A 25,611-nucleotide genomic window follows, 5' to 3' on the forward strand; every position below is an offset into this window, starting at 1 on the left:
TACTGACCACTGCAGACCGGGAACACCCTACAAGAGCTCTGACCCAGTTGTCTAGGCATCACAATTTGGCCCTTGTCGCTCAGATACTTATGCTCATTTTTCCTGCTTCTAACACATCAACTTTGAGGACAAAAGATTATCAGTGTTATTCACTTCACCTGTCAGTGGTCATAATGCTATGGCTGATCGGTGTATATACTGTATAAACAACTGCATTCATAGTGCTATAATGCAACAAATGCAACATTAATGAATTTTGCTCTACATAAAGACTGGTATTTGCCTTTCCTAGTCCTGAATCTAATCATCCTTTCTGTTGTAGTAGAAACAGAAACGTTTTGTTCCTGGGTGGAGCAAGAGAGGAGACACTGTAAGGGAGCATTGAGAAGGCAGCCTTGCGGGACTGCGCAGGATTACCGGGACCCGCAGGTACAGTGCCTGACCGGCCGCTCCCGCCTGCAGCACCAGCAAGATCGCCTGCGCCCGCAAGTTTTTTGGCAGGTCCCGCGGGATCCGCGGGACCCGCCTCCCAATGCAGTCCTCTACAGCAGACTATAGACATCAGTAGAGACTATTGAAGTTTATGAAAGTTTATTTGTGACAGAATTTTCATATCTAGCCACCTGGATACCTTCCCCCTTATTAACAGCGACTGAACCATTTAACATTAGCAACTTAATAGGGGATACCTTACCTACCATAATATATATAATACGCATAAAAATATAATACATATATAATATTGTTTTGTCTCCATTACATGGATTCTCTTTAATATATATATCCACATTTTTTTTATCCTTCTGCACATAAAATTTCACATATTTTATTACTAGCAAGTTTAACCAAAGGGTAAAATATATTAGTCAGCATTCATAGTGCCCATGGTCACACATTCTGACTTTGAGCCAGGTCTGGTCACCCGTGACTTCCATAAATTACGACTGACCCACTACCAACCCAGTTCCTTGACAGTTTACATCAATGCTGTATCCCCAGACTGTACATCATGTTATCAAAAATTGCTTGTTGAAGTTCATCTCCAGGACCACAGAACTGGACTAATGTTTATAGAGGTTGCAAAGAATATTGATACTCCTCATAAGTCTCCTAGGACTCTAATTACACTAACAATTTATCTGTGACAAGTCTAGTAATCAATCACTGAAGCCATTAGCTAAATGGAAACGGAGGCATTTAATGACTCTAAAGGGGTTAATTAGACTGATCTGTGAATCATCTTCATTAATTAAATTGATAAAGGTTGAGATTTGGCCATTTAATCTCTACATAAGAGTATATGTTACATTTGCAACAGATGGAAACTTCTAAACTATCAGCCCATGTGATCTTTTCAGAAAGTAGGGAAGATCCTTCTGACATGATAATTCATTTGAATTATGACAATATATTGCTTTCTTGTGCTGGATAATTACAATATTAGGTTGATATTCCAGGTGCTTCTCAACACTAGGGCTACTGGTGCTGTCCATGATCTAAATAATAATAAAAAATCTTTCTAAGGATTAAGATGCATAAAAAATGCATGAAAAGGTAGATAAGGTCAAAACAGGATTCGGGGCTCCTAAAAAGTTATACCTCAGTTATCTTTTTTTCAGGGTGAACATTATCTCTGTTTAACCGACAATTCATTTGAAAATGGTTTGGTATCAGGTGTTATTAAAATCATTACTGGTCTGCATGATTCTTTTTATCGGATTTCCCAGTTTATAGAATAATCTAGTAAACTGTCCCTATGTAGAATGCAGCACTGCTTAGTACGCTAGAACACAGGACAAATGAGCCACATTGATTTGTTCCTGAATGCAAATCACAAAACATGTTTGAATTCCAACAAGCTGAAATATGAAGGATTTCTAGTAAATGCATATTCATTTCTCCAAAGTACACATAAAAATCCACATAAAGCACCTTCGGCTAGTGACTACAGTAGGTAATATCACTATAATTTATTGGCCACATTTCTAATCATATAGTTACCAACATTCAGAGTGAAAATATACATTTATATATATGAAATCCATTTAGTTCTGTTGCCTCTGCAGTCAAATGCATGATTTGAGAGGAAAGAAATGAAAAATACCGTACATGTTAACATCAAATGCCTATTAGATTGCTGGAAGGTTTAACAAATACACTTAACCATGCTTACAAAATTTCGGATTGACAATGTGGGTGTTTTGAAATCTGGAGATGGCAACTTAATTAGTGAGGATCAGGAAAAGGCAGCAATACTAAATGCTTTTTTTCTCTGTATATAACAAAGAAGAGCTGGCAATCACCTGCTGGCAATTCAGCACTACAAAAACCTTAAAACAATCATGGGAATGGCTGATTCAAGATAAAGTTTTTAAACAATTAAGTAAACTTAAAGTAGACACAGCTCCAGGTCCAGATGGGATACACCCAAGGATACTACAGGAAGTTAGTCAAGAAATAGCCAGATTCTTTCCAGTCGGAAATTGTACCAAAGGATTGGCGGACAGCTGATGCCGGTTCCCATTTTTTAAAAAAGGATCCAAATCTGAGCATGGGAACTGCAGACCTGTAAGCTTAAGATCTGAGGTAGGGAAATTGAGAGTTTTTTAAGAGATGGCATACAGGAATATATTGTGAACAATTATATTATCAGTAGGAGTCAGCACGGTTTTGTGAAGGACAGATATGTCTGACCAATTTGCGTTCTATGATGTTGTGAGTAAATGTATAGATCAGGGTGTTGTTGTAGATGTGGTCTATTTAGATTTTGCAAAAGCATTTGACACTGTTCCACACTCGCGGTTATTGTATAAACTAGGACAAAGAGGTCTTGGAGAAAATGCCTGTGTCTGGATTAGAAATTGGCATAGTGACAGGGTGCAAATAGTTGTTGTTAATGGCAAATTCTTTGGTAAGAGGGTAACCTAAGTGGCATGGCTAGGAGGCAATGAGTTTTTTAGAAATCTTATGGGACTTTGTGTCGAATTTATTGATATTATTATTATTATTATTATTATTATTATTACATTTAAACATGTAATTTATGCAATTATGCATTTTCTATACAGTGACTTGTATGTCTGTAGAATACTGTATCCAGCAAACATTCTGAGATACATGGATAGATTGATACAGGTACGAAATAGAGGAAAATGACTGTCCCTCTTCTTTGCAGACATCGAGACAAACAAGACAAGGCATGCTGGATAAAGCTGTAGAGTTGTACAGAGACTGTAAGGACTTTGAGCGGGATAGCTGGACTGTTGGCAGTAGTCTGTAGAGTAGTTGGCAGTAGTCTGTAGAGTTTTCTACAGGAGTCTCCTTGCAGATAATAGGTTAACATAGGTAAAGTACCAAGCAGCAGACAAGTTAATAGAGCACAGACCAAAATTCCTACACACAATATGGAAAGTAACATGGGTACCAAGGGACAATACAGGCCCACAAAACCATAGTCCAGGCTAGGGTGTAGAGCCACAGAAAATAGCATTTTACAACTACCAAAGGAGAAGGTGTATAGATAAAACAAGGGTCCAGTTAGTGTCAGAAGGAAGTAAAAACCAAACAACAAACTCTATAACATGATCACAAACTAAAGGCAAGGAAACAATGCTCCAACACTGATAGCTTGGATCAACATGGTCAGTACAGGCCACTGATAACCATCAACTGGTTTGCCAAAAACATATGACTACAAGGGAATTTGGGAGGTATGCATTTGTGCATAATACGTATATCCCCTCTATATTGATTGGAACTGCAAATATATTCAAATCATTCCTTATGGACTTAATACAGTAAAAAAAATCAGTAAAAGCGGTAAAAAAAGAGTAGGGAAGGGAATTGAGTTGCAGGGGCAGAAAACAGGGCAGGACATGCCAGGCACCAGCAGACAGACATATCCTGCCAAAAGGCCGACACCTCATACTGAAAAAATAAGAATTGATCCCCCATAGGCACATGCAGCCCATTGGAGCAGGATTGAATTTACCCAACATTACATTAGACAGTATACAAAATGGACACAAAAAATTAAAAATTAAGGCATACCGGTACAGACAGAGAAGCTTACAATCTAATAGTGACAGTTTCTAATTAAAATGACTTTTAATGTGTCCAGTTACGAAGAGCAGATAATGTACATTAACAGACAGAAATACAACACAATAACGTGTCATTCCAAGCTAAATAAAGTGTTATTGACACTAATAGTGTTACCTATTGCCCATGCCATGTAATTCTTGAACATTAGGAGATAACATCAATATGTAACAGCTGTCCCTGTATAGGGTGATGGATTACACAATGTGGATCATGTGTCTGTTTTTTTCATTACAGCTTTACTATTTGTCAAGAGAATAATAAAAAAAAATAATAATCAATGTTTATGTATATTGATTGCCCCTAACATCAATTACATTTAATTAGTTGTCATATTTCCAAGGAAAATTACATTTTCACCATAAATATTTCTTTCTTTGTGATGTTTTTATTATACTTAATTTTCATTGGAATTGGAATTGGTCTCCACTTCTGCATTGAAGTCCTTAGCTTAGTTTTGTTTGTTGAGGCCAGGAGCCTAACTAGAGTATTTGACACCAGGGGCGAACCCCTCCACACACATAGGCGGCATTACAGCATAATGCCCATCACTATATACTGAGCCAGCCATTGATGGTGGTACATCATACCTCCTGTTATTATATAGTGAAATAAACACAGACTATGGTAGAGCATGACTCCAATTGCTATATACTGAACAAGACGCTGATGGTGGTACACCATAATAGAGGACTGCATTGGGAGGCGGGTCCCACGGGCGGTCTGGCTGGTGTTGCAGCGGGGCGGTCAGACACTGTACTTGCAGTTTCCGGTAATCCTGCGCAGTCCCGCAGTCTCTTCTCTTGCTCCGCAGTTAGACTGGAGAACTTTGTTTAGTTAGCACTCATAAGAGCAAGGATTTTGTTTTTTTTATTTCTTTTGTTCTGTTATGCCTGTTTTAAAAAAATAAAAACATGCACCAGCCTTTTATTTAACCATCCTTGGGTCTGAACTGTCTCTGCAACCTGGAAGACTGTGTGTGAGCAAAGATTCCTGGACAGAATACCAAGTTAAGGGGTATTTTGTCACAAAAAAAAAAAAATATATATATATATAAACCACTCCTGCTTTATCCTGTTATCCATAAATCATTTTAGTAGCCCTTCTCTGAACATATCTACACTCACGAGCTACTTTATTAACTACATCTTGCTCATACCGGGTTGGACCCCCTTTTGCCTTCAGAACTGCCTTCATTCTTTGTGACATACTTTTTACAAGATGCTGAAAACATTCCTCAGAGATTTTGGTCCATATGGACATGTTGCTGCAGATTTGTCAGCTGCACATCCATCATACGAATTTCCCATTTCACCACATCCCAAAGGATTGAGATCTGGTGACTGTGGAGACCATTGGAGTACGGTGAACTAATTGTTCAAGAACCCAGATGATGTGAGCTTTGTGACATGGTGCCTTATCCTGGTGGAAGTAGCCATTAGAAGATGGGTACACGGTGGTCATAAAGGGATGGACATGGTCAGCAACAATTCTCAAGTAGGCTGTCGCGTTTAAGCAATGCTCAATTGGTACTAAGGGGACCAAAATGTGACAATAAAATGTCCCCCACAACATTACACCACCAGCCTGAGCCATTAATACACTGCTGCCACCCTTTGTGATCTTTATGTAGAGCAATAATTCTTTTTTTTTCAGATCCTCATAGAGTTTTTTGCCATGAGGTGCCATGTTGAACTTCCAGTGACTGGTATGAGAGAGTGTGAGAGCGATAACACCAAATTTGACACACCTGCTCCCCATTTACACTTGAGACCTTGTGACACTAACGAGTCACATGACCCCGGGGAGGGAAAATGGCTAGTTGGGCCCAATTTGGACATTTCCACTTATGGGTGTACTCACTTTTGTTCCCAATGTGTTAGACATTAATGGCTGTGTGTTGAGTTATTTTGAGGGGACAGCAAATTTACACTGTTATACAGGCTGTACACTCACTACTTTACATTGTAGCAGAGTGTCATTTCTTCAGTGTTGTCACATGAAAAGATATAATAAAATATTTACAAAAATGCGAGGGGTAGGGTAGGTAGGGTCAATACCCCCTGTAGGCTGATTTTATTATACCTACTTCACTACACATGGGATGGCAATAGTTGCCCCACCATTGACTAATACGGGTTTATGTCCTTGCCTGTGACTTGAAAAATATAACTTGATAAAGACCTCATTGTGAGGTCGAAACGTTGTTGTCTGTTTCCTACAATAAATCTGTCTGATGGAACCCCTGCGTGCCTGGAGCCTTCTTCTATTTTTGATTTACTGGGGAGCTGGCCCTTCCTGGCACAGCTAAGCACCTGAGTTCCTGTGGGGAGTGAGTGCAGATTCCTAATTCTGGTGACTTGAAAAATATAGTCATGCGACAAGACCAGGTAACTTCACAGTGAATAGACACAAATAAGAGAGACAGAAAAGGTACGGAATCCGTTTTTAAAATAACTGTTTGATGGTTTACATAGATCTGTCGCTTTACCCATATTTTCCAATTTACAGTTATATAAGCTAATTAATATATGTATTAACCACTTGATGTGTATACGATGGGTACAGTTATCTTAACTTTCTTTCTCAAGATGCATGACTGTTCCTCCCCATTAAGTTATTTCTGTCCCATTGTTATTTTCTGATTGCTGTTGATTGGTCCATGCAGAGCCGGCCTTAGGCGTTGTGGCGCCCTGTGCGGACTACTCCTCTGGCGCCCCCCCTCACTACCCCCCCTCTCTGCCCCTTTAAACTACCCCCCCTCAAACTACCCCTCCCCTCTACCCCTTCAAACTACCCCTCCCCTCTGCCCATTCAAAGTACTCCCCCTTCAAACTCCCCCCCCACTTACCTTGTTGCCGGAGTCCTGCGGTAAGAGCGGGAGGCGTCCGTCTTCTCGCTCTGCCAGCATTTCATGTTGAGCGCCGGTATAGTCCGGCGCTCAACATGAGATGCTGGCACCGCGACGGAGTCACAGAGAGCAAGGGGCGCCGAGCGGTTGCCGAGAACTTCACGAGCAACCGCTCGGCGCCCCTGACCGGGACTTAGATTAAAGCATCGTTTTTTTTTTTTAAACTTTATTTAACATCAATGATGTTAAATAAAGTTTAAAAAAAAAAACCAAAAAAAAAACCCGATGCTTTAATCTAAGTCCCGGTCAGGCGCCCCTGCAACCATGGCGCCCTGTGCGGTCGCACAGGTCGCACACCCCTAAGGCCGGCCCTGGGTCCATGCACCCTTTGTAATGGTGATGAAGGATACGAGTAAGAAGAACTTTGCCACATGCTGCCTTCAATCTCAGTCTTAAAATACACTTACCCTGGCAAGCAACTGGAAGTAGGCTCCCTTATATTAGTTAAGTGCCTGAAAGATATTATGTGCATGCAAAGAATCACGCACAGTGTTTTTTTTATGAGCCTTTATTAACCCTTGTTGGGTTTTTTTCAGTGTTTGACGTTATGATATCTGTCTAATAAAACTCTGAAACTGAGAGTGCTTGGTGGCTGAAGCTGTAAGATGGCAACTCCCATTGGGTTCTTTCATGAAATTTTATGAAAGTGGAATTTCTTTATAATAGTGTATGGTTCAGCTGTTTAACATTAGTGGTTAGGCTTTGAGAAGTATTGACATATATCTCAAGACAATTAGACTTAAAGATAAATAAAAAGTTGACGCTCTTGGTAGTTTCAATAAATGAGTTTACTTACGCTAAATGCTGTGAAAGTAACCATTTCACTCCAATGAACTTACATAAAAATTTAACATATACAAGAATGTTGTTTTTATTTTTTCATTGAAATAAAAACTCTGATTGAAATAAGAGTCCACCTCACTATTTCTAATTTCATTCTAAAAATATGACGCATGAAAAAATGTAAAAACTGCATTGGACTCTATTGTTTTTTTAAAAAAAAAAAAACACGGGACAGAATTAGGCATTTAGGTTATCTTTCTGCTATTGATAAATTGCTGATTGGTTTTGATTGGTCCAGAGCTTTTGTAAGTAGAAGAGAGAGCATTTAGGACAAAATCTATTACATAATGCTGGATTTGCGATATACAGCTCCATTAAGTAATCATTTAAACATATGTTTCTCAAACAATTACCATAAATAAAAATGTAAAGGCAAGTTTAAGGTTTAGTTATAGAAAATGCTTTAATGGTAAAAGCTCCAGTGTATGGGTATGAAAATGTATGTATCTCTTATTATAGGCTTTAATGTTTAGAGATATGCTTGTTAATTTCCTTCATGGGTTGGCTGGGTAAACCCCTAAGAAAAGGTGGCCTAAAATGTAAAATTATTACTTTATTATTATTCCATGTCACGTGTTCCATTGTGAGCAAAATAATAACATTACAGCCAGAAACAAAAAGAAAAAGAGAGTTTATTTTACAGTGATTAAAAAAGACAAAACAAGTAACAGACAACAGACTCTCATTAGTGATGCTCATGCAGCACTCTGCGCTCTCCAAACCAATTATAATAATCTAATAGGGCCATATTTTGGGGGGGAAAACACTGACATTTCAACCGTTTTCAAGTTGAGCAAAGTCATACTGAGATGCACATCAGTATCTTAAATATTAGTCTATCTATTTCTATAGAGCCTTATATAACAAGATTTTCCTTTCAGCACCAATATCCACTAAGTGAGTAAAACTAATTTTCATCATTGACATATTTTGGGACCATTTAAACCCCTCTCCATGTACATTTCTGGTGAGTACAGTGTTAACTGAAAATCATGGGGTACAAATATATTAGTGTTTCTCTGATATTTTTACATGAATATAAATTAATATTTACAAGTAAGACTCACATAGAAGATATGAAGGTATTTTTAGTGCAAAAGGAGATACAAGACAGAGTGCATGTCAGGTAAGTGGTGAGGATGGAGTACCAAATAACATGAGGCCTGGGTATATAATAATATAACTTTCAGATTGATAAGGACCAAATTTGGCAACGCCTCAAAGTAACAGAAAATTGGTCCAAACTAAGGCTGTCATTCCAAACATAGCATGTACACACTATGCTAAAACCTGATATGTATGCACGGAATATATACATCACAAGCAATGGACCTGTCAGCCTTCTCTCAACACATTAGAACAGTGAGTTGGATATGATACAGCATGACATATCTTACAATCACCCACTCACACATACATACATACTTAGATCAAGGTATATTGTGCACAAATACAGCTGTCTGGCATCATGGCCTTCTTCCCACTCACAATAGCCATGGACTGTGGTTTTACTGTGGTTTGTGTACCATTATACAGCTGCAGTGCTCACAACTATTCCACACAGAATTCTTAGCAGTTAGCCAGGTCCAATTTTGCAGATATTAGGTCAATGCTAGCTCTCGCACTAATTCTGTGCCCTGCTATTGCTTCACAGAAATAATATCTGAGCAAACAAAAATGTATTCTTGTGAGCAGACACGACACAGGACAGGAACAAACATATTTTCTGCATAGATTGTTAGTGGCACAAAGGGCAGGTTGAATGTATACAATGGGAACAGCCCCCATGTTTGGTGATGTTACTGTGGTGCCCACCACCCTCTGGCAGTGCAAGGATCAAGTCAAGTGGTTGATGGCAAGAGATATGAAAACATGTATGCTGGTACTATGGAACTTGAGGTGCATTCATTGTACTGGATAGATTTCCACAAAATGCACATAAGCCTTTCGTCTTGCAGAACATCAAATGAGAGGGACACACTTGAAGGCGTTAGCCTTGTGAAATATCCATTATATTCCAGGAGATGTAATGGTGTAGCTGTGCCTTATTGTCCTGTATTTGTTACTGAAAATTAAGCAGGACAAATTGCCTACATCAAAATAGTCCATGTTTGGGGAAGGGGCAAATTAATAAAAACCACAACATTTCTGCTAGTGTAGGGTTAGTGACAATGCATTTTGTATAGCTCCTCCATACTTGGTCCTGTTGCCTTCCTGATATAAATGCTCCATTGATAACAAAAGTAGAATTTTCCATTACTCATGCAAATACTGACCCTTGGAAAAAAGAAATTTCAATCCTTTTTTTTCTCTGATTATTTGCATGCCCAGTTAGTCTTTACAATTCAACTGTTCCAAACAAAAAGAACCTTGAATCCCTCTGGTGGACAATCTTGAAACTGTAGTATATGGATTGCAAGGCAGGGTGGAGAGAAAGATCCCATCTTGTAGTACTACTGGTATTGGCTTGCAGCAGCCACAACAGATAGCAGACTTCTAGGACGTCCTCCTGGATTTTTAAAACCCAGAGTTCCAAAGGGTGTCAAGCTGTAGGTGTCCCATCAGAACCTAACAGGGTAAAGGGTTTATCTGTGCTGCCAGTAGGTATAACAGAGGCTAAGACATGGGGGTGGTAAGGGATAAGGGAAGGGGGTTGGCAGTGTCCTATGCCAGTGAATAGATGGCATTAACTGGTGAGGTGGCCTCTGAACTTTCATTCCCCTCCGTCTCATCCTTGTCTTTTTTCACAGTGTACTGCCCTATAAAAGAACCATCCTCATTAAACTGACCCTCTCCTCCCTCCCCATAATCCACAAGGCTGTCATCACTCTCTTGTTGTTTTATCGTTCCATCCAGCGAAGTCTGGCTACCTTGAAGAGGCTTGTTGTCTTCATCACTGAAGGGAGAAAAAAACATTCACTCAATAGGTTAGAAAATTGCTCTGTGTTAATTAACAATACTGAGGGTCATGGTTCTAGAAGAAAGGGTTATTGAGGATGTATTATTTACATTAATCATTTACACTGCATTGTGTCAGTATGAGGTGTTAACTTGCCCTTTGTAAAGTATTAGAAGTGAACAGAACATCTTGGTGACGTCAGAACCATCCTTAATTTTAGTAGCCACACATATCACATTAATTTGAGCAGGCCCACAGTGCTGATTCAACATACTTTAGAAACATGCAAATAAACTGCTGAGTAGCATATACCGTATATGTCAATGACTCAGTACTATGTAGTTCCCTGATCTCTGCAGTGCAATCTGCAGTGCTGCCCATCTTCAGCTACTTCTATAAAAAGGCATCCTTTATAACGGAGTCTATTTTCTGCAGAAATGTTCACAGACTGTAAATAATAAGCATTCACCCCTATATACCAACATATATTCAGCTCCTAGATGGGGTTTTGTGGTAAGATAAACATTGTGACCCTGCTTTAAAGCTCTAGTGAGGTAGAATTAATTTGTCCCAGTATTAATGACAAATAGCAATTAGTTAGTTGTACACCATTTTCCTAAAAAAAAAAAACTGATAGACCTTACGGTTTAATAGTTTAAGATTAGTTGCAAGAAGAGAAGTTAAAATCCTTTAGAAGATAAATGTTTTCTTCCTACCTTCCAAAAAACCTTGTTGAAACAGTCAAACACGTGATTACATTTAAGAGTGCAGAGTGTGGTAGAGAGACATAAATGGGGTAGAGACAGACAGGAGGAATGTGAAAAGGTGGAAGAGAAAAGCACAGATTGTGATCATAATAGAGATAATATAAATGAGGCAGGGCAAAGATGCTAAATCCTATATGGCAAGGGCATTACTACCAACAACCAATGCAATGCCTACTATCACTTGGCAGCTTGGCACCTCACCCACCATACAGAATATGTTTTCAAGTATTGAGGATTTAAGCAAAGACAAGTTTGGCTCTACAAGAAACCAGATCTGCTTCTGACCCATTTCTTGATACTTGCCCTATATATTTGTCTTCTACAATCTTCTAGATTACCCAGAACAATTATCCAGTTGTACTAATATTAAAGTATTAGTTTTTGTCTGATGTCTATATATATTTACACATATATTTTACACAGGCGTTGGAGTTATACATTTTCAAATCACAAGACATTTTTGACTTTGATTCTGATTGCATAGTGGGACTGCAGCTTCTATGCTCTCTGGACTATAGGGCAATGACTGCCACACATAAAGCACAGAGGATGACAAGTAGGCAGTGACTTGTTTCACCTGCACTTCTTGCTTGATAGCAAGAGGGAGATAAATCATAGATGTTACCTGTGTAGGCCAATCTCATAAAGCTGTAGGGAATTATTATGTTATACTGTAACCCCATTTAGGGAGTGTTGAACAGGTATGATACCATAACAAAGCTCTACTTTTGTGTGTTAAACAAAGGCTCCATCGTAAAATAGCATGTGACGCCAAGTTACTAGTGTATAGGTTTTCAAATATTTAGACATACCCTATATGACCAAAAGAATTTAGGCATTTAAGCCATATCAAGCAGATGCAAGGAGGATACTATTTATCAGAATGCATAGTGCCAACTGTAAAGGATAATGGTCTGGAGTTGTTTTTCAGGGATTGGGCTAGGAGTGGGACCCTTAGTTCTAGGGAATGCTACAGTATACAAAGCCATTTTAGACAACTGTATGCTTCCTACTTTGTGGCACCTGTTTGGGAAAGGCTCTTTCCTGTTCCAGCATGAACAAAGCGCGGAACCCTGACCTTAACCCCACTGAATACTTTTGAGATGAATCCGAAAACAAATTGAGAGGAAGACTCTCGTTTATCAGTTTAACATCAGTGCCTGACCTCACAAATGCTCTTTTGGATGAATGGTCACAAATTTCCACAGAAACACTCAAAAATATGGTGGAAAGCCTTCCAGAAGAGTGGAGGCTGTTATTGTCATGAGGGTGGGGGGGGGGGGTGACTCAATATTAATGCCCAGGGTTTTGTAATGGGATGTCCAGTACTGCGATGGTCAGGTATCCACACACTTTTGGTCAAATAATTTGTTTATTTTGGACTGTATTTATGAGGTGCATATAGCACACATGTATCTTTGGGTGAGTTTCTGAATGCAGTAAATAACTTTGAAATCTTTACCTGTAGTCAAAAGAACCATCCTCCTCCTTCTGATCTTCTGGACCCAGAGCTACCTCCTTCTTTTCACGCACTAACAGGAGCAAAAGATGGTTATGAAGATAATCATTGAGAACTTGTTCTAATATTGCAATACTCTGTATGTATTCAAGACATGTCATGGTCTCGGAATTTTACTGTTTGTCTTGAAAATTAAACGTCCAATAAAAATGGTATCAACTCATACTGCGATACTCGTTATTTTGAATTTAAATCATACCTCCTTTAATCAGAGAAACTTATTATGTAACATATACTACATCTTCAGTAAGGATAGTGTAATAGTATAATCTAAAAGCATATCCTATAGAGATATGCAGACTTAAAATGTAATTTCACAGCAGCAGTTCCCTGTAATTTCAGGTCATTCCCCACAAACATCCCTGGCATTTGCTTATCACCTGGGTATTTTCCTCCTCGACTCCTTTTGATAAAGCATACAATGAGTAGGATGAGTACCAGAAGGGCAACTGCACACATCAGCCCAATAAACCAGCCTTGGGTGGCGATGTCCACCTGGTTCCTGGTATATGCTGTCAAGGTTAAGCATAGAACTGGTTATAGATTGTTTTGCAGCGGTAGAAACTTTAGCAAGGACCAGTATTCAGACACAACAAACGTAGGAGCTTCAAAATGTGCACATGAAATAAACTGACAACAACAATTACTACATACTACATTTTTAAGGACAACACCATGACGGGCATGTTCACGGGTGATAAAATGCAGAACAGAGAGGCGTTTCTGGTATAACAATGAAATAAAGGCAATGACTGCAAATAAACAGATAAAAGGAATGCATATACAGATATACATATAGATTGAAAATATATTATGTATTTGTATGATATAATAACACGTATTTAGATATTTTCATTAGATTCAACAGAAGATTTGGTTATGCCACACATATGTCACATAGTTAAAGATCTTCTCGATAAAAAGAAGTCCAGTGCATCTTTAGACTAGGTCCAAAGTCACAAAGCACACAACGATTTGAATCTTTTCAGGTGTAGCGTCCTTCTTCAAGTGGTGACTCTATAATATTTTCAACTGCAGCTTGATATTATTCCTCCAAAATTCCACCAATAACCAATGGATATCACAGAGTTATATCATGTTTAACAATCAAGATGTCATCCGTTCCTTAAAAAATCACTATGGTTTGAAGAAACACAAATGTGTTTTCAGCAGTGTAGCTGATTCAGCTACATCTGAAGTACCACCTATATAAGTGGATTGCAATTGTAGTCTAAACTATAGTAGGACTCTATCAACCATTAACACATGCTCTCGTTTTGCAGCACTGTACCATAATAGTTAATATTTAGTAAATGCTTCTGAATAATAATATTTCCCCAAACATACAATAGTCATCCAAAATCATAGTAAACTACAAATGTCTGGAAACCTTGGCAGAATTATCATATGCCAAAACAGCTCATGCATCTAATGAGTGATTCCTTTTCGTTAAATATGGTTCTAGTTTCTTTTTTGTGATTTGAGTGATTGTACTTTTACTAAAGGAACATTAGGGCCCCTCACCTGAGCTTGTCTGGAAAGTCAATAATGGACTTTGGATTGAGGGATTTTCCTGGGAGTACACCCGTAACCTGTAGGTCATCCCAGGAATCAGGTCAGTCAGCTGGATGAATGGGGGGTGAGCTTTAACAGGAATTCCTATCTTTGTTTCATTACCTGACAGGAGAGAGCTGAGGGTGAACACCGGACGATAGGTGAGAAAATGGACAGGGATGCCAGCGCTACATGCAAATGAACTGGAAACCATGGCACAAACCACGTTATTTATGTCCAGCAAGACTATAGACACAAACTATAATTATATAGAGGATGAACTTTAAAAACACAGTATTATAATAGTTAGCTATACACATGCAACAGCCCCATACAAACATTAAGAGCCATAACCTTAAACCTTAATAAAATGTTTAGCTGTTCTATATAGGATGCCATTTCACACTGCTGTCACACACATCATGCATTCGATCACACAACACATTATGTAAAAAGAGCCGTAAATTAAAACAATCCAAGTCATAACATTAATCATATATGACTGGCTTGATTGCATGTACTATCATACAAAATATAATAAAACATTCTGCTTATGATTATAATACACTGATGTACACAGGGCTGGACAAATGTATACATAATTTAAGAACCAGATATAACATTTTAGAAGGCACCTTCATTTTATCACTAAGCAGAATATATAAGCTAGCAGAAAAAAGTAAAATCAGGACTCACTTGTATATCCCTGTACATATAAGTATACACACAGTCACACACACATACATACAAAATCATTGAAATGAGCCCTCTGAGGACATTGAGTAACATTTTTTTAGGTCTAGCTACATCCACCAATCCCGTAAAGAACCATCCATGTAAACTATATTGTAATTTAATCTTATATGGGCCAGAACCATTATCCTCTATTTTCCACAAAAAAATGGGGTTCAGATCTATGCCTAGAGATATCTAGGACTTCCATAAATCCCCTCATACACCCTCATAACAACTGTCATAGGTATTGGAAAGCAGCTGCTGGATTATGTCTGGATTATGTTGGTTGCATAATCCAAAAAGCAGGGTATGCAACATCAACTGAAAATATATATGAATACAGCTTTAGGAACTAGTAAAGAGTGTCTGGCTAATCTTAATATACCGGTATAATAAAAATATTCGTTTAGGGATTCGGGAAAACAGGCATAAGCAAAGCCCATGTTACTTTCCAAAAGGAAATGGCACATATATTAGCCATATATCAGCACAGGTATGGTACCTATAGTGGTCAGCAAATTACAGAGTTTGGACAACCAACTCCACAGGTTTCTTTTCTATATAATAAACATCATTACTCATCATAATAGAAATCATCTCAGATTTGCTTATTGATAATCATTTTGGATTATCAATTCTATTCATGAGACTGAACTGGGTTCTGATTTACCTTCTCTATTCTAGACAGCTGATGAAAACTGCATATTTTTTACTTCAAGATAAAAACAACATTTAAAAACATTGGAAACTTTAAACAAAGGTGAGACACAATAAGAATGTTGATTGGGGAGCTTTAATTTATCAACTGCTGAAAATACACAATCCCCATTGTTCTTTGTTGTATGAATTTGCACAGGTTTTACTGAAGACCTCCAGAAATAGCCAGGATCTTCATCTACCTCTATTTTTCTTCCACGCCCTTAATGAATAACAGAGTTGGGGCTTTTACATACTCAAGGGATATAGCTAATATATATTACCTGGGCTTTACAACCAAGATACATACATTGTCCCCATCATCAGTAATAGGGTGCAACTGTGTATTGTAGGACAGAAGTTTGAAGGTGGATTAGTAATTTGTAGCGTACACATGCCCCTTTTTTACAAAGGAAACACCATGATGTGTAAGCATGTCTAATGATATCACATGATATCAGTCCCCTGACTGCTCACCTTAACATAAGGTAGTGGAAGCTCATTTTTGCTGACCAAGAGTTATGGCAGTGCCAAACATACATTCACAGGCACACCTTGTAGTAAAGGTTAAAATTCAACTTAAAAACCCCACACAATTCAAGCCATTCGCGCATTTTATATACACATTTGTACTTATATACATTTGTATTTAATCCTAAAAGACATATGTGGATATAGTAAACAACTGATAACCACTCAAAAATAAAAGAAAAGTTCTTAAACACACATTTTGCGTCACTCTATTTCATTCATCCAGGCATATCCTTAGTACTTGCACTCTTTAAGCTTCTCTAATTATTTACTTTGACTGCCATATATTAACTATCCATGTTGATAGCAAAATTTACATGGAGCGTACATTTTTCTCTACACACTTGTATACATATGTATGGCCCAAAACATTTTGCATAAAAAGGTTGGATACAGCTTGAGGGTGCTAAGCATTGCACAATCTGCATTTAAATTTTATGATGCCATGCCTTGCACTATAACTTCCTTTTTATAACGATTTGAGCCATTCTCCGTTCTCCTCCACTAGTCCTACATGAACAATAGCTAATGGATATAGCGTAAATGGACAAAGCACATGCAGGCCTCCAGTCTCACACTGGCTTACAATTTGCAAGCACAAGAGCAAACCAATTCAGTGATAGGTGAAACCAGAACCACAAGTAATGCTCGCGTAATGCCACTTTATGTATTATGTAAGAAAACCAGGCCTTCTGTTTAATACTGGGCTTGTACAAAGCAAGATGTATTAAACAGGAGATCTGATAAACAGATATTTAAAACATGAAAAAATACACATGGGCCGTACCTGGGAACTTTCATCTACTACTCTGAAAATGAACCTCTAAAATCTCTGCAGCAAGGATAGATCATACATTTACAGTGTGATGTGAAAACCCAATTTATTTGAATAAACCATGCCATAAAGCTGTAAAATAAATGGTTATGAGGTTTTACAACTGTTGCTCGGTAGATTCTTTTTAATGAAAAGAAAGGGAGGGTATGTAAATATTTCCAACATACAATGGCGGCTCATGTTTTCCTTATTCTTAGATTGCATGGCACTACCATATTCATAACTTAAAATAAATACTCTATTGTTTCCCGTTAACTAAATCTCTGCTGGTAAGGTATACCACACCCATTGAAATGCTTAACCCAACTGATAGAAACACCTAGTACATATATGACCAACCAGATGTCCTACTTACAGAAATGAAAATACTGGCTTGGGTTCCTTCTCAACCAGTGAGAAGAGGTCTTCACACTGAGACTGTGATATTTTAGTAGACTCTAAATGTTCCCAGGTATGCCTATTAATATGATATAACTTGAGCTATGCATAACAAGCTGCTGATATATTAAACGAGCACTGCAGGAGCTGGGTTAGCTATTACAACACAAAATCTGTTTTAAAAAGTTACCTTGCAGATAAAATCAAAAGCGAAAAAACACTGCAAGAAAAAAGAAACTGCTCTGCCTAACAAATAAAAAAGTAGCACTGCACTAAAGCTGTACCAGATGCTTTTCACTTGGTCATAGCCATAACATCGTCAACAACAGAAAAAAAATACAAGGCCTATCAAACATACTTGAACATAAAATAATTACGAGTCGCCATTCAGGGCGGGCCAAACAAATAACGTTCAAAACTAGGCTGAGAAGTACCAGCTCCTGCACTGCCTTACTGATTTTTGTTTTGAGCAAAGCACAGTCAAGCATGGCATGGAAAGGTCGATAGTAGGCTGCAGGTGATGTCACATCTGTGGTTACAGTCACCTCCACATGCATAAGTGATGCTTACTGTCCTTATACTCAACCATTAACTTAGAGTCTGGCTCTAAGTTATGCATCCAGGAGATGTTTGCCCAGTAGCTGTTGGGCACAGCCGTGACGTTCCACAAAAGATGTCCAAAGGTGGCTGAGGAGGTGATTCATAGCATATGTTAGAACCAACATAACTTTTCTAGGCACAGGGAAACATTCCTAAAGGTCACTGAAACAACACTACAAAACTCCCAATTCCCTTTAATTACATGAACTTGCACGCCGAACAAAAGATGTTTTAATGGTGTAATTATCTAATGTATATTAAGGTGGAAGATAAATTGATGACTAAATATCTAATGACCAGTAAGGGCCACAGACATGTATCCTCACCTTTAGCTTCACGTCATCATTTCTGACCTATATGATACATTCTTTATATGGCATCAGCTCTCTTTAAGAAATAATTAAATTTACTCCAAGAAACTTACTGATTAAGTGAAACTTACTCTTAATACTTTATCTCCTACACAGTCAATGCTCTGATATCTTTAATTTGTTCTTGTTTTTATGGACGTTAAAGAAATCCAATTAAATATTAGTTTTCATACCTTGGACAAATAGTTTTACAGTTTTTCCCTTCATCGAGAAAATAAATTCAATTAGCTTTTTATTTATTTATTTATTTATTTTTTACAATTTTTCACTTCACATTACAGCTTACAGCAGCTTGCATTTCTAGGAATGGTATATGGGATAAACTGCCTTTTGGATTGACAGTAACCTACTTCTCTACTTCAGTGTTTTCATTGACAAAATGTGTCCCAAAAGTTGTTGTTTAATAATTAAAACTATCGACTAGGTGGCAATGTTTTCTAATGAAGAATGAATCTGTTTTGGTCCCCTTAAAGTAAGTGTAAAATGAATAGTGTATTAGCACATTTAATACCTAATTCATGGACACTAGTCACTGTTGTCAGCGAGCTCTCAGTGCCAGTGGTGGTAGCAAAGACGGTTGTTGTGGCGCTGATAGTAGTAGGGGGCATAGTTTTGGTAGCACCAGTAGTGGTTGGGGGAACAGTTGGAACTTCTGTGGGAACATCTGTTACAGGTACAGGAGATGAGGGAGCAACTGGGAGAAAAAGCGGAGAACACATTCAAAAGAGAAGAGCGTTCACATAACAGACTGGAAATGAAGACGCATACCGATCTAGATTACAGGGGACTTAAAATAAACGGATATCCAAATAAAGCGACGATTTGTATGGGAAAGCTGGGAAAGAGGCAGTGTACACACAAGACTAACATCTACAAATATATTGGACGATGCAGGGCTTTCCCTTCTAATAAACACATGCTCTGCCTCAGGAGTAGGTGTAACATTTGTTAATGGAAGAAGAAAATCCCTGCTCATAAACCACAATATTTAACTCCAAAGTGTAAGGAGTAATCAGGTACCCGTCTTGTAACCTTAACAAGGATTGCTTGGATACTATAGTGATCACTCACCAAAACTAAAGCTTTGGTTTGCCCATGTGTAGAAACACGCACATAGGGACATTATGTTGAAAATGCAACAGGGTGAAGCACTGAACATTTATTTGACAAGAATATTTCAGACCAAATTCCTTTAACTTAATTGCAGTTCCACATATAGCTACAGGAGGGCATTTAGGTAGTTTAACAGCTATGACGTTGATGGCTCCTGGGTGATGGACTGGGGTAAACACCATGCACCCGCACCATGCATTGAGCTTGCTCCGAAGATTGGATGGAAATGTATATTTGTATGAGGATACATTACAAAATACACACAGATTTAGGAGTGCTTGTAGTATGATCTAGCCATCACAATTTGGCCCTTGTCAAAGTCGTTCAGATCCTTACGCTTGCCAATTTTTCCGGCTTCTAACACATCAACTTTGAGGATGAAATTTTCACTTGATCCCTAATATATCCCACTTCACCTGTCAGTGGTCATAATGTTATGGCTGATCGGTGTATATAAATATGTTATGGTGGTAGTCTCGGCTGCTTATGTTTCAATTTAGTGTATAAAACATGAGGACAAACAAGACTCACATAACAACGGCTGTCTGCATGAGAAGGTGGGCAATACGATGTCATATTCTCTAAGGAAGGTAAATAACTTAACAGCTACACTGTTCATGCACATATGGCAGATCATCAGACTGATGGTGACACCACTTTAGTCCAACATAAAATTTCGAAGGAGAGCTTTTGGATTGGTGTATAACAGAGAGGCCTCTGTCAACCCTATGAATTGCAATTAACAACGTTTTATTTAATATAAATGCCAGGCAACTGTGTGGAAGAAGTTAACCTTGATCATGCATGAAACCCACGTGCATGTTACCTTTTTGTGTCAATACTTTACCTGATGTGGGTGAAGCTGCAGACCTCACGAGTGTAGGGAAGAGTAAGGGATAAAAGGGGGAGAGAGAAAGAGAGGGAGACATGAACACAAGGACAAGAGACACAAGGTGACAGACACAGACACCTATAGTAGAGTCTGCTTTACAACAACATTAAATCAACTGTTTTAGCAAAGAAATGTATTGATTATTCCTCGTAAACTCTGCTTATGTAAATAACTATATCCAATGAACTAATCTAGGCATATCATATATTTTTATATACCACTGGTTTATAGTTGTACTACACAGTACACTTGCTTGATAACGGCATGCTGTGTTGTATGTTTCATTAACTATGTATGCTGCTATGTATTTGATTACACTTTAAAGAATAAAGCTAGGTCTTTGACAATCATATATTTAAAATCAGTATAACCTATTTATGCCTGGCGACAGAGTATGGATTTAACAGTAGAGATGGGCAAAAAAGCTGTTACATGGGATCAGCTGGAAAAAGGATTAAAGCAGACGTGTCTGTAATAAATACCTAAACAGTGGAAAGGTTTGAGCTAGCTAGGCTCCGACTCATGTGTTTCATCTCTTCACAATATGGTGCTGAACCTGGTGTTGCGCCCAAGATCGTCTTGAGCCATAACCGGTTTACCCAGCTATACTTCACAGTGGTCCCCAAAATACCGTATTTGCTCGATTATAAGCTGACCCTGATTATAAAACAACCCCCCAAAATTTGAATATTAATTTAGGAAAAAAGAAAAAGCCTGAATATAAGACTACCCTATGGGAAAAAAGTTTTACTAGTAAACATTAATTCATGTAAACTATTTTTTTTCATATTTAATAAAAGCTACAATTGAGAAAAATATTTTTTTTTGTTTTTATTTCCTTTTATTTACCAACCTGCCCCCCCAGTTATATGCCACTCTGCCCCCCTGATATGCCTTATACTTTCCTATATGCCACTCTGCCCTGTGATATGCCTTATCATGGAGCATAGTGGCATATAGGGGGTTAAAAGGCATTTCTGGAGGCAGAGCGGCATATAAGTGGTTAAAAGGCATTTCCGGGGCACTCTGCCTCCAGAAAAGCCTTATGCCCCCCAAATAACACCCCCCCCGACTTACCAGTGCTTCTGACTCCCTGGTGTCTAGTGGGGGCAGCGGGTGGATCCCAGCGTTAGTTCCGACGGGGCTTCTATGACTGAGCACCAGAAGGTCATGTGACGCAATAGAAGCCCTGGAGGAAGCGCCAGCAGCAGGGGTTGTCTGCGTCCATCCGTTCGTCATCTGCCAGAGAGGAGGATTTCCTGCAGCGCTGCAATGAATTCCGCTCTCTGGCAGCCAGGGAAGGTCTGCGCGTAGAAAACCCCCGCTGCTGCCGGCGCTCGGTGAAGCCCCGGTGGAAGTGCCAGCAGCAGCGGAGGTTACCAGACAGAAGGATCCAGGTCCCCTGCAGCGCTGCAGGGATCTGGATCTTAGTCTTCTATTTGAGGTCTGATTAGAAGACGACCTTGATTATAAGAGGAGGGGTATTTTTCAGAGCATTTGCTGAAAAAAACTTATCTACTATTCGAGCAAATACGGTACCTTTATCAATGTCCACAGTCTGCCGAGATCTATATCCTCATCAGTGTTAATAGAGCCTCTAAGTGTTGAACCCTCTTCATAATCCATACAGAGAAAGGGGTCTGAAGCAGTGAACGTATAAGAGTGAACTTGGAGAGGTTATGATATTGGAAAAAGAGAGAAGATCTAGGATAATGAGGATGTGGACGTTTAACACAAACAGTTGAAGGTGGGGTCTGGGACAGATATGATATATATGACCTTGTGGAGAGAGAGGGTGTCTGGGCCATACAAAAAGGAGGTCATTGAGAAAGAATGGCAAAATCTGTGGCACAGCAAAGAGAGAATCTGAGAAAAAGAGATGAAGAGGGGTCTGCGAAGAGGAGGGATCAAAATGGAATGCATAACCTAACAATGAAGTACACACTATTGTTTTAGATGGAAGCTGTACAACAATAGAGTGTGTCCTTACTTTTTGTTTTGTAGCTATAAACATAGATCACACATAAACACCAAGGTAGCCGAAGAGCATACTTCAATACTGTTGCTTAAAAGGGCCAGTATGCTTGTTCTTCCTAAAATTATGTGTTCTGCCTATATATGTACATATTTTATAACATGAGAAAAAGTATAGTTTTTTTCCTAGAATTTGATTATAGGCATCGATAAGTTGATTTTTTTTTGATTTTTTTTTAATGACACACCAAGAAATATTTTTTGCAAGAACTCTTTTCTGGGCCTGAACATTAAGATTTAATGGCATTGCTTCACACTAATAGAAACATTTTTTGGTTTTGGTACCAATGCATGGCAAATCTCTGGAACCGAGACCAATATTTTTGGGTTAGGTAGATAACCACTTCTTTGCTTCGTTTGAGGTAGCTAGGAGGTATTTGATTTAGTTTTTTGTAATATAGTGAATGAGAGGGATGGCTTACACCAGCAGGATTTATTGCTGAATGCTATAAATGTTTCCTGCCCAGTTTATTATATTACTGTACATACAGTGTAAGGGAAGGAGTGGGGATCCACAGGGCCACTTCATTAACCCCTTTGCCCCAATGATGTACCAGGTACATCATTTGAAAATGTCCCTATAGCATCTGTGACGTACCTGGTACATTACGGGTAAAAAATGTTACCCAATTGCGGTGATCGCTGGGGCACTGCTGCTGTTGTCTGCCTGGAAGTCTGGAAGACAAAGCCCCTTGAGCCTTTGATTGTGCCTAAGGGAGCAGTCATGCAGGGACAAAGCCCTGAGTTTCTTTGGACCAGCCTCAACCATTCCCTGCTGCTTCAATGAGAGCAATTTTGTAGTGCTAAGCCCTTCATGCTTGTGTCTTCTGTCCCCATAAGCTTGTTTGGACCACATTAAAGTTTAAGAAAGTCTTCCGCAGCACTTCAAATTGCCGCAGGGCCAATCAAGAGTGGGCTGATGATCACAGAGAGAGAAGGCTTCATACAAGGTAAAAAAAATAATTATGTTTTAATACATAATTTATTGTTACTACCTTATATTTCAGGGTAATGAATAGAAGTCATGGGCTGCCGGTGTACTTGCACATACCCTAGCTGTCACCGTCTTGGGTCCCGTCACTAGCTAGTGGACAGCCGCCCGCACACGCGGGGTACCCAAGATACCGTCTTGGAACTCTGTTACAGACGGGCAGAGTTCCTGACGCCGGCATGGGAGGCAGGGGGTTAAGTCTGGGGATTCCACTACGGGTGAGCACAGTGCTAGTCGTCTTTGCAGGGATCCCCAAAAGAAGAGTCTTCCCACGCGGCCTCGGTCATGATGGAGGTCTGGATGTGCGGCCGCGACGTCATCGAGGGGGTGGGACGGAAATCCTGTTGTGGTCCTATACTGAGTATCGTTGCCTGTGTTCCTGATCTGCGTTATTTTGACCCTTTGCCTGCCTGACTACTCTCTGTACCTCTGCTTAGATATTTGTGTACCAGTTTGGCCTGTCTGACTTCCCGCTTAGTGTTTTGACCCTTGGCTTGCAGAACTACCTGCTTCGTGTACAGACCCAGCTATCCTGACTTTCCCGTTCAAGTTTATCCTTTCAGTTCTGAGTTGCCTGTGTTTATTCTGCCTGGAGCTGTCTCTTCACCTTGGCTTTACACTCAGTACCCTTATTTACCTGCCCGCACTAAGGCCTCCTTGCTGTTGGGATCATCTAAGTCATGACTGCTTGCTACTAAGGGCTCCTCTCTTGGTAGCGGTATACTGGGCAGAAAAACGTCCGCAGTGAGTGCCGTCTGTGTGGGTGGTTGTGACACTAGTAAAGAAATCTACTGAAATGCTACAATGTGTTTATTAACAATAGAAAAAAAATATTTTTACTAAAATGTTTGGCACAGATAACTGCTAAAATGGTTAAATAAAAAGTGTTAAAATCCCCTAGTGATACTTTGGGATGTCAAAAATATATACTTTTGTTCAGTGGTTTAGTTTTTTCTAGTAGCTATTGTGGTCCTCCCAACATCATATTTTTAGAAAAGTTTGGAAACAACCAAAATAGAAGAAAATACCAGGCATATTATGTTTCCAAAATCAGGACAAATACCTAAATAAATAAATTAAATATATAATTATCTCAAATTATATATTTACGTCATCAGCCTGACATCATCAGTACAGAAGTGTAATCTTTAGAAGTGTTATCTAGTGTGCGATGGGTTTGAAAAGGTTAATAGCATACAATCATGGGAATCACAAGCTGCTCACGCAAAGATTGCCATGAGCCTGTTTTCAGCAAAATGGTCCAAATTATCAGATTGTTTCACTTCATGCTTCACATGATATTGTTGATATATTCTAGTAAAGAAAATGTGACACATAAAAACACAAATAAGTTGTACTACCCAAGTCTGTTTTAAGGCTATTGTACAATTTCACAATTTTTTTACCTTCGTCCTGTTTGATGGGAGACTCAACTGTTTTGACTTCTCCGGCGCCAACCTGAGTGCGCCCACTGAGGAAGAAGCGATACCTGGACACTGGGTCTGTTCTGTGTACTATATACTTTGTCTGGTTGAGGGACAGTGTTTCCACCACAGCTTTCGACAGTCGTGTCCCATTGACTGCATGAGGAAAGAAAGCACTGTGATAAAGGTTATCTGACTAATGTTTGTACTTCTGCAACCAGCAGGTTTGTGACATATACACATATAGGATAGACACAAGAAATATCACAACTTAGGTTCCAATTTTTGCAGTTTTATAAAAAAGAGCTTTCTCAAATAAATTCAATCATAATTTTACATGATGTCACTCTGGCAAAAAAAGTGATTATTTATATGTTATATGTAAATCAGTTTTTTAATATACTGATTTCTTACAAT

At 38.9% G+C, this 25,611-nt stretch overlaps 1 protein-coding gene across 8 annotated transcripts in view; it reads right to left on the reverse strand.

Moving 5' to 3' along the window:
* Positions 1-9,854: 9,854 nt before the first annotated feature.
* Positions 9,855-25,611, reverse strand: part of NFASC (neurofascin) — a 79,920-nt gene continuing 64,163 nt past the window's right edge. For 4 of the 8 annotated variants that reach the window (XM_053454345.1, XM_053454344.1, XM_053454343.1 and 1 more), the window contains 4 exons: positions 25,177-25,350; positions 13,421-13,552; positions 12,984-13,053; positions 9,855-10,751 (listed from right to left, as the gene is read on the reverse strand). In XM_053454345.1, coding sequence (XP_053310320.1) covers positions 10,520-10,751; positions 12,984-13,053; positions 13,421-13,552; positions 25,177-25,350 — 608 coding nt within the window. In that variant the 3' untranslated portion in view covers positions 9,855-10,519. Of the gene's footprint in view, positions 10,752-12,983; positions 13,054-13,420; positions 13,553-14,564; positions 14,718-18,339; positions 18,457-19,251; positions 19,435-20,700; positions 20,716-25,176; positions 25,351-25,611 lie in introns of all 8 variants that reach the window. The other 4 variants (XM_053454339.1, XM_053454338.1, XM_053454342.1 and 1 more) reach the window with 2 other exon arrangements.

This window comes from Spea bombifrons, chromosome 2 (assembly GCF_027358695.1).
Source record: "Spea bombifrons isolate aSpeBom1 chromosome 2, aSpeBom1.2.pri, whole genome shotgun sequence".
NCBI lineage: Eukaryota > Metazoa > Chordata > Amphibia > Anura > Pelobatidae > Spea > Spea bombifrons.